This window comes from Sycon ciliatum, chromosome 2 (genome assembly GCF_964019385.1).
Source record: "Sycon ciliatum chromosome 2, ocSycCili1.1, whole genome shotgun sequence".
NCBI classification, from domain to species: Eukaryota; Metazoa; Porifera; class Calcarea; order Leucosolenida; family Sycettidae; genus Sycon; species Sycon ciliatum.
The window spans coordinates 49,865,486-49,881,906 of NC_088644.1; the positions used below are offsets into that span (position 1 = coordinate 49,865,486).

The following is a 16,421-nucleotide window of genomic DNA, read 5'->3' on the forward strand; positions in this document are numbered from 1 at the left end:
AGCCCACCAAGGGGACATGACAAGGCATGGTCAATACCATTGTCCCGTCCACAAGAGCAATGAGTTGGTAACCTCGGCGGCATCCAACCATAACGGAGGCACAAGCCGTCCATAAACTCAGCTTTGCTCAGTGAAAAACCATACTTTTTCAATGGACGGCAAGTCAGCCAACTCGAGGCGCCAGGTTCACGGGCGAGGACAATGGTGTGTCGCAAGGCGTCCGACGCATCATTGCTAATAGATGGGAACAGATGGAGACCATGATTCATAATGTTGCTGGAGACACCACGCCTCAGAGGGCTGCGGACTACACCACCAGTTTTGGCTAGTCTGTTAGTTCAGTAGTCGGCATCAAAAGCACCCATAATGCCAGTTTGCTGCAATTATGCCACTTTTATGCTCGGCAGTGCTAGTTTACTAAAACCAGCATATAATTCTACTGATAATGGTAGCATTAGCCGCCGATGCGTAGCAGTGAAACCTGTCGAACACGACCGCATAAGGGAACTGCAAAAATGTGGTGTCTGTCACCAGGTGGTCGCCTTGTCCAGGGTCAATTGACTAGAAATAGCACCCATTGGTCCTGGTTGCAGTGGTCTTCTAGAACAGGTGGTCGCCTTGACAGGTTTTACTGCATTCCGTTCTCATTAGACCTACGCATGCAGCCCACGAATCTCGTTAAGAAAGTAGCTATCGAGGGTAATATTGGTAAGCATGACTCTCTCATATTGATCTAGCATTACTGATTACTCTCTACCCTCAGTTCTTTGTCTGAGTTATACTCATTCGAATTTGGTACAAGTATTCTGCTGTCTAGGAGCCGGGAAAGCACCTTTCCTTAGCATCCTTCAAAGCAACATCAACTTCTGGGCTGTGCCAGAACCTATTGCAGACTGGACGAATGTGGCTTCGGAGTAGGTGAGTTGATTCATATCAAGTTTGAGCAGCGTTGTCGAAAATATGACCATCATAATATATGTTTGCATTGTACTGAATGAAATGACAATGCAATGTACATGTAGTAAAGGTTGGCACATGATCCTGCACAACACAGCCAACGAGAAAGTGAAAAGCGAGCATTCAAATTAGCATTATAATGCTGATATATCAAGCAGCGCTCAAGCATTATTAGTAATAATAATCAAGCATTAGGCGAAGATGCCCAAATAAGTGAGCCAGCAGATAGCTGAAATAGGGCATGACGCAAAACCACTTGGGGCCGTCAGGTTAATTTTCCTGGACCGAGCCAGCCGGGAAAAAACCCTCGCGCCGACGGACGCAGTAGAGAGGGAAAAAACCGGGTGTATATCCCCAATGGCGATTAGGCATGATGTTGGCATGGAAAATGGTGAGCACATTGCGTAATGGGGAAATACACAACAGTTCTCTTAGTCTAAATCATCAGCTCCGCTTCCAGGAGTAGATCGTCGCTGTTGACTGTTTCGTCAAGGTCTGGCTTATTCAAGTCGACGTAGGTTACGTCACCAACAAATTCTCTCATCGCTTTCTCAAATGCATCGTCATCAAGCAGGTCGATGTCATAGAGCCTAGAACAGTCAAAAGAATAAGAAGTTATCTACAGCCGGTAAGACAATACGAAGGGACATTGAGATACTGCTATGGGAATGTCTTGGATGTGATATACTCAAACTACCATGTTGTGACTGCAGTAGTAATAACTGCACCACTCATGTTTATAATTAAATCCCAAAAATGACGGAATATTAAAAGAAAAATTACGTCTAGCATGGGACTCGGGTAGACTGAAATTTTCACACCCATAGGAACTCAATCACCCTGGAGGATCAAAGTGCAGATGCAGCTTCTAAAGCGGTCGGAGATGAGTAGTTCAGACCTACCATACAGTTGCCTATAAAATACGGAAAATTCAATCCGCTGCATCCATGCAAATTCGATTCGCGCCATGAATCAAAAAATGTGCAGTGTGAAAACTCGGACACATTAACCCTTTGGCTCTCCACCATACAAATTTCGACGGTATCCCGTCGATGCCTTCAAACAGCCATAACGCATTCAAATATTGCACTATCTATCGTGAACATCGAAGTATGTATGGTGTAGCTGAAGTCCTCAGCTTTCCGTTGGTGCAATCGTTTTCACGATAGCTCCAACGGTTGTTGAGATATCGCGCTCGAAAGTTGGAGGACGGCACTTTTCTCGTTCCGAGCACATTTTCCAGCATGAACCGGGGAATTCCCCTTGTTCTCAAGTACCTGTGATGAATTTTCTTGCGTAAATCATGGTGCAGGCTACCTGCTACGGCAGTACAAAAAAAATCAGTGCTAGGCGAGCAAGGAAATTGAAATGGCTGAAGAAGAAAGGGACTGAGGGCATTCCCAGCGATGTGGTACCTTCGCTGGGCTGTAGAGCGGGGACTGGTACTCTGATTACACTCGGTGATGGCCCATTGCGTTCGCGCTGAGAGGAGCTTTCCGGAGAGCCCAAGAATATGGAAATCAGGCTACTAGAACGTAAGTTATGACCAAAAGTTGACACAATTTGAGCGAAAATTATGGCTATTGCTAAATAGTGGAGTTATGGGGGAGCCAAAGGGTTAACGCATGGCATGTAAGGCACAGTGTGATGAGAACTAGCCCATAACAAGCACTTACCAATCAAATTCAGACTTGGCATCGGACTTCATAGTAGAAGTATCAGCAGTGGAAGTAACTTCACTTCCTTCACTTTGGGACACCTTCGTAGTGGCTGGGCTTTCCTTCTTAGCTGAATAGTACAGATGAAGAAGCAAGCATTTATTATTAATTAATATATTTACAACGGATCAAGCCAGATTATAGCATCCCATTAGCCATAGAATGCTGGAACATACATATCATACACGCAAGATCACCTACTACCAACCCCTACGTCAGGAATAGCGTTAACTATTTGCAAAGCCCTTAAACTGTATTATAGCACACTACAGCCGTGTTGAAGCAAATGGTCTTTCCACACAAGAAGGAAGCAGAACTAACTATCCACATGTAACGAGAGGTTTAGCAGATATCCCAAAGACCATACAGTAAATGCCAAGCCAGGCCACACAGATAAACAACAAGAGAAAGGTTTCGCTTAAGAAAAGGCACAGGAAAGGACAACAGATCGAAAGTAATGTCTTCAAAAACATTTCTAATACCAGCATCAGCAATGCAACTTACCGGAAGAATGACTGCTGAGTCTTGTTATCTTAGCAGGTGGTGTCCCTGGAGTGGAACGCTTGGTAGGTACAGTACTCAGTACTGGACTACATACATTCTTGCTTGCTGAACTGGAAACTACTGATGGTGATTCCTTGTTGGTTGAATCGGCCGGTCTTCTTTGACAGGTGTCTTCTGCAGATACAGTGCTGTCACTAATGGTCGCGTGATGCTTGCGTTTCTCAGGAAGGATTTCATCTAAAGACTTGATGCGAAGACCAGCAGCGGTGGACGGTTGTGGGGACACTGGAACAGCAACAGGCTATGGAGCAGTCAGAAGAATGGAGACAGAAAGAGAGAGAGAGAAAGAGATAGAGAGAAAAAGAGAAACTTAAAACATCTGAGAGGCCTTGCATCGGCTGATGATTTGAGACAGTGCAACATGTAAACCAGCTGCAGGACATAATTATTACGAAGCACTTTAAAGCAGTGAATAAAGTTGTAATAGCTATGAAAAGTATGAATGCCGCAGACATCACCAGGCAACATGACAATTTTGTTCAAGATTTGGTTTTGTGTGTTTCCAAAATCGATTTTCACGCTCCGCTCCACCTTCAACAAATTGTCATGTTGCCTGGTGATGTCTGCGGCATTCATAATTTTCATAGCTATTATTATACTTTTATCTCCACGTAGATTATTAATAAAGTTGGAAGTTATTTATACACAGCACTGGCGCAAAGAGCGGATGGCACCTTTGCGGAACAGCTCGACAACAAAAAAAATGAAGAAAGCAAACCATGCACAAATAGTGGTGCACATTGAAGCTTCACTTTCAAATTCGGTGCAAATTTTGGTCTTCTAATGTTGTGCACTGCAGTTGTCAGTAGCATTGGTGGTACTGCAATAATTACAGAGCTACAAACCACCGGCGAGAAGGAAAACAACTTGACATCATTTTGAGGTCGTATAAGCCCCCCAATCAGCCACACACCGAGATGAAGAGATGCACACACGTTTACCCAGGAACTCAAGAACGCAAAATAAAATATTGCAAAGTAACCGCCCGTGAGGTTGAAGTTCTGCAACTAAAGGATAACGGGTGAAACGGTGGGGATCCTCAAAGGACACCGCCAAAGTCGTCAACAAAAAGAATGGCATATGAATCTGTCAACTGTCAGCACCAGGACAGCACCAGGACATACATATCCTTGCATGTGTCCTTCAGAAAGAAAGGATTAGAAAGTTGTGCTCCAGATTCACGTCTGCAAAAATGAAAAAAATATTCCTTTTCGTAAATGAAAGCAATGCCACTATACCTTTAAAGAAGCAAGCATATTGATGCATGCATGCGCTGACAGTTACAGGCAGCCAGACAGACACAGACAGACACGCATCACACACAGTTACACCCTGTCACACACACATACACACACACATACACATACACACACAATCACACACACACACACACACATACACACACACACCCGCACACACACGAACGCACACACAACTCATTCATTGATATACCAATGGATGTACATGGATACAGTACCTCAGGCCTGCGTCGTTTGGCTAACGGCTTTGCTTGGACTTCTTGCTGAACAGATGCTGTCCTTTTCGTGGGTAACAAAGGACCTGGACCACGCCTTGCAGTTTCAGATCTACGCTGTTGATTTAGCTGATCGCGAGCATGAACCCAATGGTATCGGCTCATTGCTCGAGTTGCTCTTCTCATATCCATTCTGGAGTCAGCGGCAGTTGAGTCGGTGGCAACCCCTTGTGTTCGGGCGTGTCGCAGTCTTTTTTGAGATTTGCCAATAGTCCGGATGGTAGCGCTGCGCTGTGCACTGCTATCATCAGGTATGGTTATCCGCAACTTGAAATCAGGTGGAAGCACCTGCGCTGGTCCACCTGAAGAGTAGATAGGACAGTAAGGGTTAGCATCAAATATGCTTGGCAAGCAGTGTGGATACGCCACATCCAGCAACATTGCGCTCACCACGAGCAAGAGTACGCAAGTAACCGGTAATACGCAACTCCCGCAGCCCTTTCCGTACCAAGGACGTGTAACATGTTTGTTTGATTATCCTAATTTTTCAGGTGAAATGGGCCTTCTTGCTTCATACAACTAAAGGCAGTGTTGCAGCCATTTTGCGGTGCAGATTTCTATAGACTCAAAAAAAGCACCTCATACACACGCTATCATTGGCAAAAGGGCTAGGTACAGTCTTACAGCAAAGAGCAAAATAATTCTTACCTTTGACTGGATTTCCTTGGGATGCGGTCGTAGGGGGTTGAACTTGGCCAGTTTGCAGAGGCGCATCAGGACGGGGCTTCAAATGCTTGAAGGGGCAGAACGGCTTGGTACATCCCACTCGCTGAGACTCCCAGTAGCATGGCATGCTGCCACGGTCTTTCTGCAACACAGTCACCAAGACCACATCGAAAACAAAAAAACTCAGCATGCATCACCGTGCACTAGGTTTTCCTCAAATCAGCGCGTTTTTACCGCCTGGTCAGTTTTCCCTCGGCTCGAAAATACATCAGATTCGGCTGAAAAATTAGCTGATTGTTTGAATATTCGAACGTCGTGTGAAACAACTTGTTTTGTAGTCAACTAGTCCATCACAATTTCATGCAGGAGGAGTACTGTAGGAGTTTGGCTTTCGGCTTGTACAATTCGTTTTCGCAAAGCTTCCCGTTTCTTTACTTATCTTCGATATTTATGACCCACCCAAGTTGGGTGGTGTGCTGCTTTGCTGCTTCGAATTGTAGTTAGACCGCTTTGTCAAATATCGTATTGGTCTCGTCATCGTCCAGTAACTATCGACATTCTTTGTTCCGTTGGGACTATGGCTTTTGCTCGTTTTCGTTGCGCTTGCCTTCCCCTCTTTGGTCTTTTCATAACCTTGAACCTTCCAAGTGGGAAGGCTTTCGGTTAGCGCTACTGAGATGTGTTGAAGCTAGTTGTCAGGACGTCGAATGGCTCAGTACTCTTGTCAGTTTTATGGCTAGATATTGCACTTTCTGACTGTATTATAGTATCCAGTTACAGTGATGAAGAGTTACTCTTAACTCGTATCCATAATGTCCTTTTTCTTTCTACATTTTATTTATGGCTCAACATCCGAGTTTCAAATAATAATAATAATAATTCAAAGGATCAGTTTGGGAAGTTAACTGCCTGAAAAGAGAAACGAATCGCGAGACCCACCAGGACTCCAACCCCGGGACCTTGTTTGTCATGAGCCATGCTCTACCCACTGAGCTATGGGACCGGGCTGAACCTAGAAGGCGCTGGCAATTTTTTCACTCCAAAGGCAGCTCACACCACGTGCCACACATACTGATCGCACTTGGATCTTTCTCCCTCCCCATGGCCCAGGGGACCAACCACGGTCAGTTTCTGGACCCTACCAGACAAAAAGGCGACAGAGTGTGCAGGCAAAGTAACCACACAGGCTGGCTTTACTTACATGTATTCCCATGTGGCGACGTGGACAATTCGGAACAATACAGCTTCCTCTGGCCCAATCTTGACAGACGTCTTCCTTGCCAAGTGCAGGAGCACTGTGTCGGAATGGACAAGCGCGTCCCTTCTTGCAGCTCGAGTAGTAGAAGAAGTAGCAATCATTACCGACTTGAGCCATCTGTTAATCAAACATTATTTGTTGAGAAGAAACACAACAGATTCAACGCCAACATTATAAAACATGTGGCGCAAGATGGAACTGTCGATGTAAGTTTTGTAGCCTCATGACTCCGGTATGGGCCAAGATATTCCTTTCCATTTTTCACGTATGATGTGCAGAGGTACCTGTATCCAGTCGTGTTATTTGTTCCTTATATTTCCAATTTCATGGCTCACCACGACCATACAAAATTCAATAAGCGTCGCCCTCCATTTTGAAAATATGGCGATGCGCCCGAAACCGGAGTTTGTGCAGTCATAGCGGCTACGCGCCCTAGTTCATGCTGATCGATGTACACGATGTACAGTCGAGTCCTAAATTACTGGTATTGTACGACTCCCTGGTCAAGTCTGCACAGCGAAAGGCTAGAGCCAAAGCAAATATTATTGTTTGATGCCGGCAAAGACATGCGGAGAAGACGTCCTTTCTCCAAGCCACCTTGGTCATTTTCTCAACCCGCTGGTGCATGTCGACCAAGATATGTCCTTGAGGTACTGGTGAACTGGGGTCCTGGCATCAACAAGAATTCGCCGTGCCTAGCTAACCAATGTTGTCAGTAGAACTCAGCGTTTCCTGATCATGGCTCGACACACTCTTTTCTGTTTGGCCTCGCAGCTTTCACCCTGCGAGTGTGCAGTTTCCTGGCCACAACTGAATTCCTTAGTCATGACCATGATGACAAGTGACTGGTATGATCTCTGATGGACCTAAGTCATTAGCTTGAGTCAACACGAAGGTAAACTCTTCACTTGGAACGCTAGCTGCTTCCTCAGTCCTTTCTTGTTGCACTAGCAGATATGCTTACGAGAGGACCCAAGCAGACACTACTAGATATTGGGATAAGGGATAGGTGGTCTCCGGTCCGTGATGGACAATGAGAGCTCTGATACAGAGGGGCAAAGAGAGAGAAAGAGAGTGAAAGAGAGAGAGAGACTTGTGTTTCGTCAGGTTTTGACATGTTCCTTTCTTCTCAGTATTCTCGCTCGCATAGTACTCCACTTGATTTGATTGATTTTATTTGGATTCGCGAGACCAAACGAGCAGGAGTGCTCAATAACAGGGTAGCGAATGGTTGAGTTGTGCTATGTGACAATGTAGTGTGTGCGTGGGGTGGTGGTGGTGGGGGGGGGGGGGGGGAGCTGCGGAGGCCCAATACAATGTAAAGGGATGGGAGGAGAGAAGGCCAGCGGAGAGTCAAATTCAGAAGAGGGAGGAGAGAATAGCTGAAGTGCACGGTTACTGTGCGAATTCACCACTTCTATGATAATCTTGCCTATGCTGTTGCTCATTAGGATTTTGGAAAATTCTATCCTTCGCTTTCATGTAACTGGGCAAGGAACTCGTTTGAACTTGCGAAGTTAAAAAAAATCAATCAATCAATCAGTACCATGGCCTTTTCAGATTTTCATTGTACAGTACCTACATGTATTTGTAGTATCTCCCGGGATCAGTATTTCTACTTGAAATAATATTCACCCAAATGCCTCACTCTTAGCATTCTTTTACTCGCTTCCATGTAATTGGGCTTATTGCCTGTTTGGTTTTGCGAATTCAAATATAAAACCACAACGAGACAGAGACAGAGAGACAGAGACATAGCGACATAAGCAGAGACACAGAGAGTGACAGGGAGACCGAGAGCCAGACAAAGAGAGGGAGATACAAAGGGGGGGAGAGAGAGAGGAAAAGAAAGAAAGAGATAGTGAGAGAGAGAGTTAGAAAGAGATAGAGAGAGAAAGAAAGAGAAAGAGTCGGAGAGAAAGACGGAGAGGGAAATAGAGAGAGAGATTCGGTAGGAAGGGGGAGGGAGAGTATCGAAAAAGAGGAGAGAGAGAAAGAGGGAGAGAGAGAGTGTGACAGAGAGAGAGAGATAGAGAGAGAGAAGCAGAGAGAGGAAAAGACAGAGAGAGAGAGAGAGAGGGGGGGGGGAAAGAGAGAGAGAGAGAGAGGCTAAGAGAGAGAGAAACTCAGAGGGAGAATAATAGTGAGAGATGGACTGTATAATAAAGAGTGAAAGGCTAAGGGGAACAGAGAGAAAGACAAAGCGGAAGGCAGAGAGAGAAAGAGGCAAAGTGGTACAGATAGAGATATAGGGCAAACAGCTTGACAGAAGGAAGACAGACAAACAGATACTTACAGTAAATTTCACAACTCGCGGCCGACTTCACACCGAGAATCGAATAATCCCAAGTCTTCTGCAAGGACGATACTTAGCAAGGTGCTAGAGGGATCTACACAGAGAGAACCTGATTCTGATATCTGTTGGAAGACGGCAACTTACTCAGGCACGCAAATAATCAATCTCTGGTGGGAAGCAAGGTGTTTGAGGGAAGACACTAGAAAACCAACCGGTCACAGACACTGATCCTGGAGAACTAGTTGGAGACTGTAGCAAACCTAGGGTTTATATACATGTACCTACGCTACGTGACGTCACATTGCGGCTGGTGGTTGGCAGCACAGTCGTCGGCGTGTGGTATAAGTATCCGTGACGTCACATTGCGGCTGGTGGTTGGCAGCACAGTCTCGCGTCGGCGTGTGGTATAACTATAACTATAAGGGCGCTTCGCTATGACACTAGACTTGGGCTTCAATATGAAGGACCCCACGATGGGTGGTCTGCCTTGGGGTCATCCTAGTTACGTGTAGACGAGGTCGTAGGCGTATACTACTAAAAAGGAGGAACATGTAAGTATTAGGTCTGCACTCAGATTTACAGACAAGGATAATTTAAAAAATAAAAGTACCAAGGAATTACAAGTGCCTCAGTTGACTGGATGTGTGTACTGGCGTGGGTACTTGCGACCTAAAACTTATCTTCGTTAATTTTATTATTATGGCAATAAGTAGGACGAGCTGAAGTGACATGTGGACTACTTTATTAACAATGTAAGCGATGGAGACGATGCAAGAAACAATCTTAAGGGTAAATAAAATACATGTAAGAAGAAAAAGGGCAATGGAAAAAAAGATGATTCGAACAAGTTTTCGTACAACACTCTTCAGGAATCACCGTTGTACTAAAGAACAAAATGAGAACAAAGGAAATAATATAGCAATCAAGGTAGGGTGACACGATACAATGACAGCACTGGAATATCGAGGTGCGATTTCTCACAAAAGTGTGTAGAACACAAGGGTATACAAGTAAGAACTAAGCGTGACAAGTGTGTATCAGCAACAAAAACAAAAAAGTGAGAACGAATGATAATAATAACAATAATAAACAAGAAGGCAACGGCATTCACGGTTGGCGTGGGACTTGGCCCAAGCACAGATGACAGGTGTTCCAAATGATTTACCGAAACAAATTTTCATTACTCACACGGGTATGCCAGAGCATATGCGTAAACTTCGACATGTAGCTAAGCCATGCACCAATACAAGCTACAGTACTGGCAAATGAAATCCGACCACCTAGCGTCTCGTACGAATCGCTAACGCGGCTAGCGTACCGATAGGGGGGTCGTATATCAGTTGCCAGCACTGTTAACTACAAGCAATACAAGAGGTTATGGACTTTTGCATACACGTATTTGAAGCATGTACTCATGAGTCATGGAGTCATGGTACTGCTGTAGTATACTACAGTGTTTGCTCATTGAAATCCAGTCAAGTTTCTCAAGTACGCGCCGGGCGTTGCACAGCCCTAGACCAGTGAACACTGGGCTGCGAAATGATGCAAGGCGCAAACTTGAGTGCCGAGACTGGATTTCATTGAGCAGCACTGTAGTATAGGGCTTCGTAGACTGTCACCCACGTGACGTGTAACCAGTTACCTGTAGGATTTCGTAGACTAGTAGCATCGTGTAGGGCTTCCTCTAGCCGCGCATGCCACAAAATCACGTTGGCTTTCCACATCAATTAATTATTTGAGTCCACGGGCACTGTAGATAATATTATCAGAGTGCTGGATCATGATTCGAATAGAGCTACCCTACACACGGCAGAGCACCACGCATTTAATACAACGAATGATGCGTGGTGCGCTTTGCGCATCATAACATTAATTTTTGTTTCGGGCCAAAAAAATGCTGAAGTGCCAATAATTATTTACTTACTGAGAGTTACTTATGCAGGCCAGGATCGACAAAAGCGTCGAGCGAGCGAGGGCGAGCGCAGCGAGCGCACCGATACACTGACAGCTTGGCCTCGCGGCTTTTCATGCAGAGCCTCACCGGTGGCCTGGCCTTGTCCTGTGACCATGGTAGCAGTGCAAGGCTGTAGTGTAGGCTGTAGTGTAGGCTGTAGTGTAGGCTGTAGTGTAGGCTGTACGGCTTTGCTTGCGAAACCAATGCGCTCTGCAGAGAGTGTTTGGTCAGCACTAATCGCGAGGAGATGCTCACAGTCATCTGGATGACAGTGCTATGCTGTCGTCATTGTCCTCTCCAGTCCACGTAGTGCATTACCATGATTACTAATCGGTAGGAGCTGCTCAGTGCTAAGGGTGGCCACATCATGCGAATTATTTTGTCCAAAATTGAAATTCAAAAAGCGAAAAAACGGTCAAAATGTTTAAGGAAAATTCAAAAAAATCCCCCAAAATGCAGAAAAAGTTCGATCCGTTGCCATGGTTTTTACAGTACTCGTACCCAATAGTTCCAAAAAAACAAAAAAATCCACAAACTGCTTATCATGTGTGTCTGTGTGCTTCCAAATTCGGGGATGGGTGTCAAAAGGGCAAAGGTCAAAGCTGTGTGTATTTGAAAGTACTGTTTTCACATGTCAAACTTGGTAATAATTATATTGAGCAGCACATGTACTCTCGAGTAGATCTCCTGATGTGACATCACTGCAAGAGTACATAACCATGATAAGTTGATAACCCCCCTCTTGATCACTGTCGTTCTCCAAAAACGGCCAAAATTCAATCTGATGGGGCCAAAATTCCAAAAAAATCGAAGTGCGAAAATCCAACCAAAATTCAAAAATAATTGAACACATTTTGTGGACAAGCCTACTCAGTGCTCACATCTGGATGACAGTGCTATGCTGTCGTCATTGTCCGCTCCAGTCCACGCAGTGCACTAGTAGCAGCATTACTGTGCACCGCACTGCAATTTGCTGAGCTGCTGACTACTGTATGTGGGACTCCGTTTATTCAGGTGCCTTGAAACTTATTCTCTTTGTCCTATTATTATTTTCTTTTCTATCATTTCCCCATCATGAGTTCCTAGCAGTGGAACCTCTCGTGCACTAGGCATAGACTTCACCACTTGGCTAAGAGTCCTGAAGACTGATTGTGCGAGCCATTAGTTTGAATACACACACACATTAGCAATCCGTTCACATGCTACGAGATTGAGTCTAATAATATTAATAAGATTAATAATAATACAGTAATAATAATAATAATAATAAAAGCACATCCGTGAGGCACTACTGGGTGGGTCTTATGACGTACTAGTACAAGTCATCCGCGCTCAAGTCAAGGGGTTAAAAATAATAGTAACAACAATAATAATTAAAATTCTAAGCACTCGCAGACTCCATTGCAGCCACCCACACATTACAGGGTACCTCACTTAAGACTCTCCAACTACGGTCTCTTCGCTGCATAAGTTCACTTCACTTCCAAAATAAATAAATAATACTAGATATAATTGGAATGCACCAAATGTTCGGGCATGGCCCATCTTCAGGGTGAAAACCCCATTCAACTTAAAAGCCAACAAAAACTGAACCGAGTATATAATGCTGTGTGGTGCGGTAGTGCTGGAAAGGTTTGTATGTGTGGAGGGTAGCAGCAATGGTGAAGTGTGTTGGTAGAAAGGGAAGGAGCGAAGGAGACCAGTGAAGAGCTGTGTCTGTAAGTGTGAATATGTGTTAGTGCGGCGTGAAGGGAAAGCACGAGAAGTGTGGTTACCAGCAGCAATGGTGAAGTGTGTTGTTGTGTGTCTTGAGCAGCAGACACCCAGACATACGCTTCACAGTGGAACACACCCAGGAGAATGCCTCGCACACATTCAGCTATCTCGACTTGTCTATCTCTGTGGCGAGTGGTGTTGTGCAATGGGAGTTGTTCGGGTGGTAGCTAACCACGGCGAACTGAATAATAAGGAGAGAAACAAAGAGAGAACTCATGCAGCGAAAAAATCGTAGTTGGAGAGTCTGAAGTGAGGTACCCTGTTATGAATAATAAAAAAAACGTTTGAGGTAGGTTTGAGGTCGCAAGTACCCACGCAAACACACACATCCAGTCAAATGAGGCACTTGTAGTTCCTTGGTCCTTTTTACTTTTTATATATTATCGTTGTCTGTCCATCTGAGTGTAGACCTAATAATTACATGTTCCTTCGATTTTAAAGTGATACGCCGGCGACCTCTTCTACACGTGACAACTAGGATGACCCAAAGGCAGACCGCCTATCGTGGGGTCCTTCACATTGAAGCCCAAGTCTAGTGTCATCGCGGAGTGCCCTATACCACACGCTGACGAATCAGCAGCCAATCACCAGCCGCAATGCGACGTCACGTAGCGTAGGTACATGTATAAAAACCCTAGGTTTGCTTCAGTCTCCAGCCAGTTCTGCACGATAAGTTTCTGTCACCGGTTGGTTTTCTAGCATCTTCCTTCAAACACCTTGCTTCCCACCAGAGATTGATTATTTGCGTGCCTGAGTGAGTCGCCGTCTCCCAACAGATATCAGAATCAGGTTCTCTCTGTGTAGATCCCTCTAGCGCCTTGCTAAGTATCGTCCTTGCAGAAGAGTTGGGATTATACGATTCTCGGTCTGAAGTCGGAGGGGAATTGTGAATTTTACTGTAAGTATCTGTTTGTCTATCTTCCTTCTTTCAAGGTGTTGTCCTATATCTTTATCTTTCCCCATTGTCCTCTTTCTCCCTCTCTGTCTTCCGCTCCGTGTTTCTCTCTGTTCCCCTCATCCTTTCACTCATCTATTTTATTTTAATTTTTAATTTTATTTAATAATTTAGCCAGCGCAAGCGAAAAGGGACGTTATCCCGCGGCACTTGATTTTAAGAAAATCGCACTTGAAGTAAATCAGCTGATTTCCGGCTGTCACGTTCGGATGACTTGCAACTGTGCGTTTTTCGGTGATACGTGATTTCTTTGGAGCTAATTCACTCTGTGGATAGCAGAGCCAGCATCATACAGCTTCTGTAGAAGAAAACACTGTCTTAATTGACCCACTTACCACGCATTGGCGATCAAATATCGATCGATCGACCGCGCGACCTCCGCTGCACGCGCAGCATGCCCGAGCGTAAAAGACAAAGGAGCTTGCTTTCAGCGCAGCTGCCTTGCTCCCTTCGCTTTTCCCTGAGTCCTTGGGTAGGCGTGACTACTCACCATGAGCTACCGTAAACGTTTCACCGCCAACGAATTGCCCATAACTTTGCAATCCGTGGATGGATTTCCAATTGGTTTTTTCCATGTGATTTGTACATCTTCTGGCTACTAGAATCTGTTGATAACTCCAAAAATGCCCAAAGTTCGGGATAATGTCCCTTTTCGCTTGTTCTGGCATTATATTTACACAATTCCTCTCTCACTGCTGTATTATTCCTTATCTCAGTTTCTCTCTCACTGAGCCTCTCTCTCTCTCTCTCTCCTTCTCTTTATCTCTCTCTACTTCCCGATCTGCTTTTCTCTGACTCATTCAATTTCTCTGTCTCTCTGTCTCTCACTCTGTCTCTCTGTCTCTCACTCTAGCTCTCACTCTCTCTCTCTCTCACTCTCTCTCTCTCTCACCCCCTTTCTTTCTTTCTTTCTTTCTTTCTGTCTTTCCTTCTCTGTCTCTGTCTTTCTGTCTCTCTCTCTGTCTCTCTCTCTCTCGCTCTCTCTTTCTCTCTCTCGCTCTCTCTCTCCCTCTCTCGCTCTCTCTCTCTCTCTCTCTCTCTCTCGCTCTCTCTCTCTCTCTTTCTCTCCCGCTCTCTTTCTCTCTCTCCCTCTCTCTCCCTCTCTCTCTCTCTCTCTCTCTCTCTCTCTCTCTCTCTTTCTCTCTCTCTCTCTCTCTCTCTCTCTCTCTCTCTCTCTCTCTCTCTCTCTGTTTGTGTCTGTGTGTGTCTGTCTGTCTCTCTCTCTCTTTATCTCTCTCTCTTTCTCTCTCTCTCACTCTCTTTCTCTCTTTGCCCCTCTGTATCAGAGTCTCACTGTCCATCCCGGACCGGAGACCACCTATCCCATATCTCAGTATCTAATAGTGTCTGTTTGGGTCCTCTCGTACGCATATCTGCTAGTGCAACAAGAATGGACTGAGGAAGCAGCAAGCGTTCCAAGTGAACAGTTTACCTTCGTGTTGACTCAAGTTGATGACTCAGGTCCATCAGGGATCATACCAGTCAATTGTCATCATGGTCATGACTAAGGAGTTCATTTGTGGCCAGGAAACTGCACACTCGCAGGGTGAAAGCTGCGAGGCCAAACAGAAAAGAGTGTGTCGAGCCGTGATCAGGAAACGCTGAGTTCTACCGTGTAGATGCCAGGAACCCAGTTCACCAATACCTCAAAGACATAATATTATCTAGGTTGACATTCACCAGCGGATTGAGAAAAATGACCAAAGTTGTCTTGGAGAAAGGACGTCTTCTCCGCGTGCTTTAACGGCATTGAACAACAAGATTTGCTTTGGCTCTGGCGCTTTGCTGTGCAGACTTGACCAGGGAGTCGTAAAATAACTGTAATTTAGGATTCGACTGTACATCGCGTACATCGATCAGCATTAACTCGGGTGCGTAGCCGCTATGACTGCACAAGCTCTGGTTTCGGGGCCATCGCCATTTTTCAAAACTGTGGTCGACGCTTTTTGAATTTTGTATGGTAGTGGTGAGCCCTGAAATTGGAAATATTACCAACAAATAACACGACTGGACAGAGGATCATAATCTAAAATTTGAAAGGAATATCTTGCCCCAAACCGGAGTCATGAGGCTACAAAACCTACATCGCCAGTTCAATCTTTTTTATAGTTAATCGGCGTTGAATCTGTTGTGTTTCTTTTCAACAAAATAATGTTTGAACAACAGATGGCTCAAGTTGGTAATGATTGCTACTTCTTCTACTACTCGAGCTGCAAGAAGGGTCCCGCTTGTTCATTCCGACACAGTGCCCCTGCACTTGGCAAGGAAGACGTCTGTCAAGATTGCGCCAAAGGAAGCTGTATTGTTCCGAATTGTCCACGTCGCCACATGGGAATACATGTAAGTAAAGCCAGCCTGTGTGGTTGCTTTGCCTGCACACTCTCTTGCCTCTTTCTCTGGTAGGGTCCAGAAACTGACCGTGGTTGGTCCCCTGGGCCATGGGGAAGGAGAAAGATCCAAGTGCGATCAGTATGTGTGGTACGTGGTGTGAGCTGCCTTTGGAGTGAAAAACTTGTCAGAGCCTACTATGTTCAGCCCGGTTCCATAGCTTAGTGGTTAGAGCATTGCTCACGACAAGCAAGTTCGCGGGTTCGAGTCTTGGTGGGTCTGGCGATTTTTTCTCTTTTCAGGCAGTTCACTTCCCCAACTGAACCTTTGGATTATTATTATTATTAATATTATTAAATGTCTCGGATACTGAGCCAATACTTAGAGTACATATAATTAGAATAGACGAAGTTAC

The 16,421-nt window shown here is 45.1% G+C and overlaps 1 protein-coding gene across 1 annotated transcript; it reads right to left on the reverse strand.

Annotated features, from left to right (window-relative positions):
- Positions 1-920: 920 nt before the first annotated feature.
- On the reverse strand, positions 921-9,221 carry LOC135810943 (uncharacterized). Its single transcript, XM_065324321.1, has 7 exons — positions 8,994-9,221; positions 6,641-6,814; positions 5,422-5,581; positions 4,717-5,075; positions 3,180-3,480; positions 2,634-2,745; positions 921-1,547 (listed from the first exon to the last, which is right to left on the reverse strand). The coding sequence occupies exons 2-7, from the start codon at positions 6,812-6,814 to the stop codon at positions 1,394-1,396; spliced, it is 1,260 nt and encodes a 419-aa protein (XP_065180393.1). The 5' UTR covers positions 8,994-9,221; the 3' UTR covers positions 921-1,393.
- Between the last annotated feature and the right edge of the window lie 7,200 nt (positions 9,222-16,421).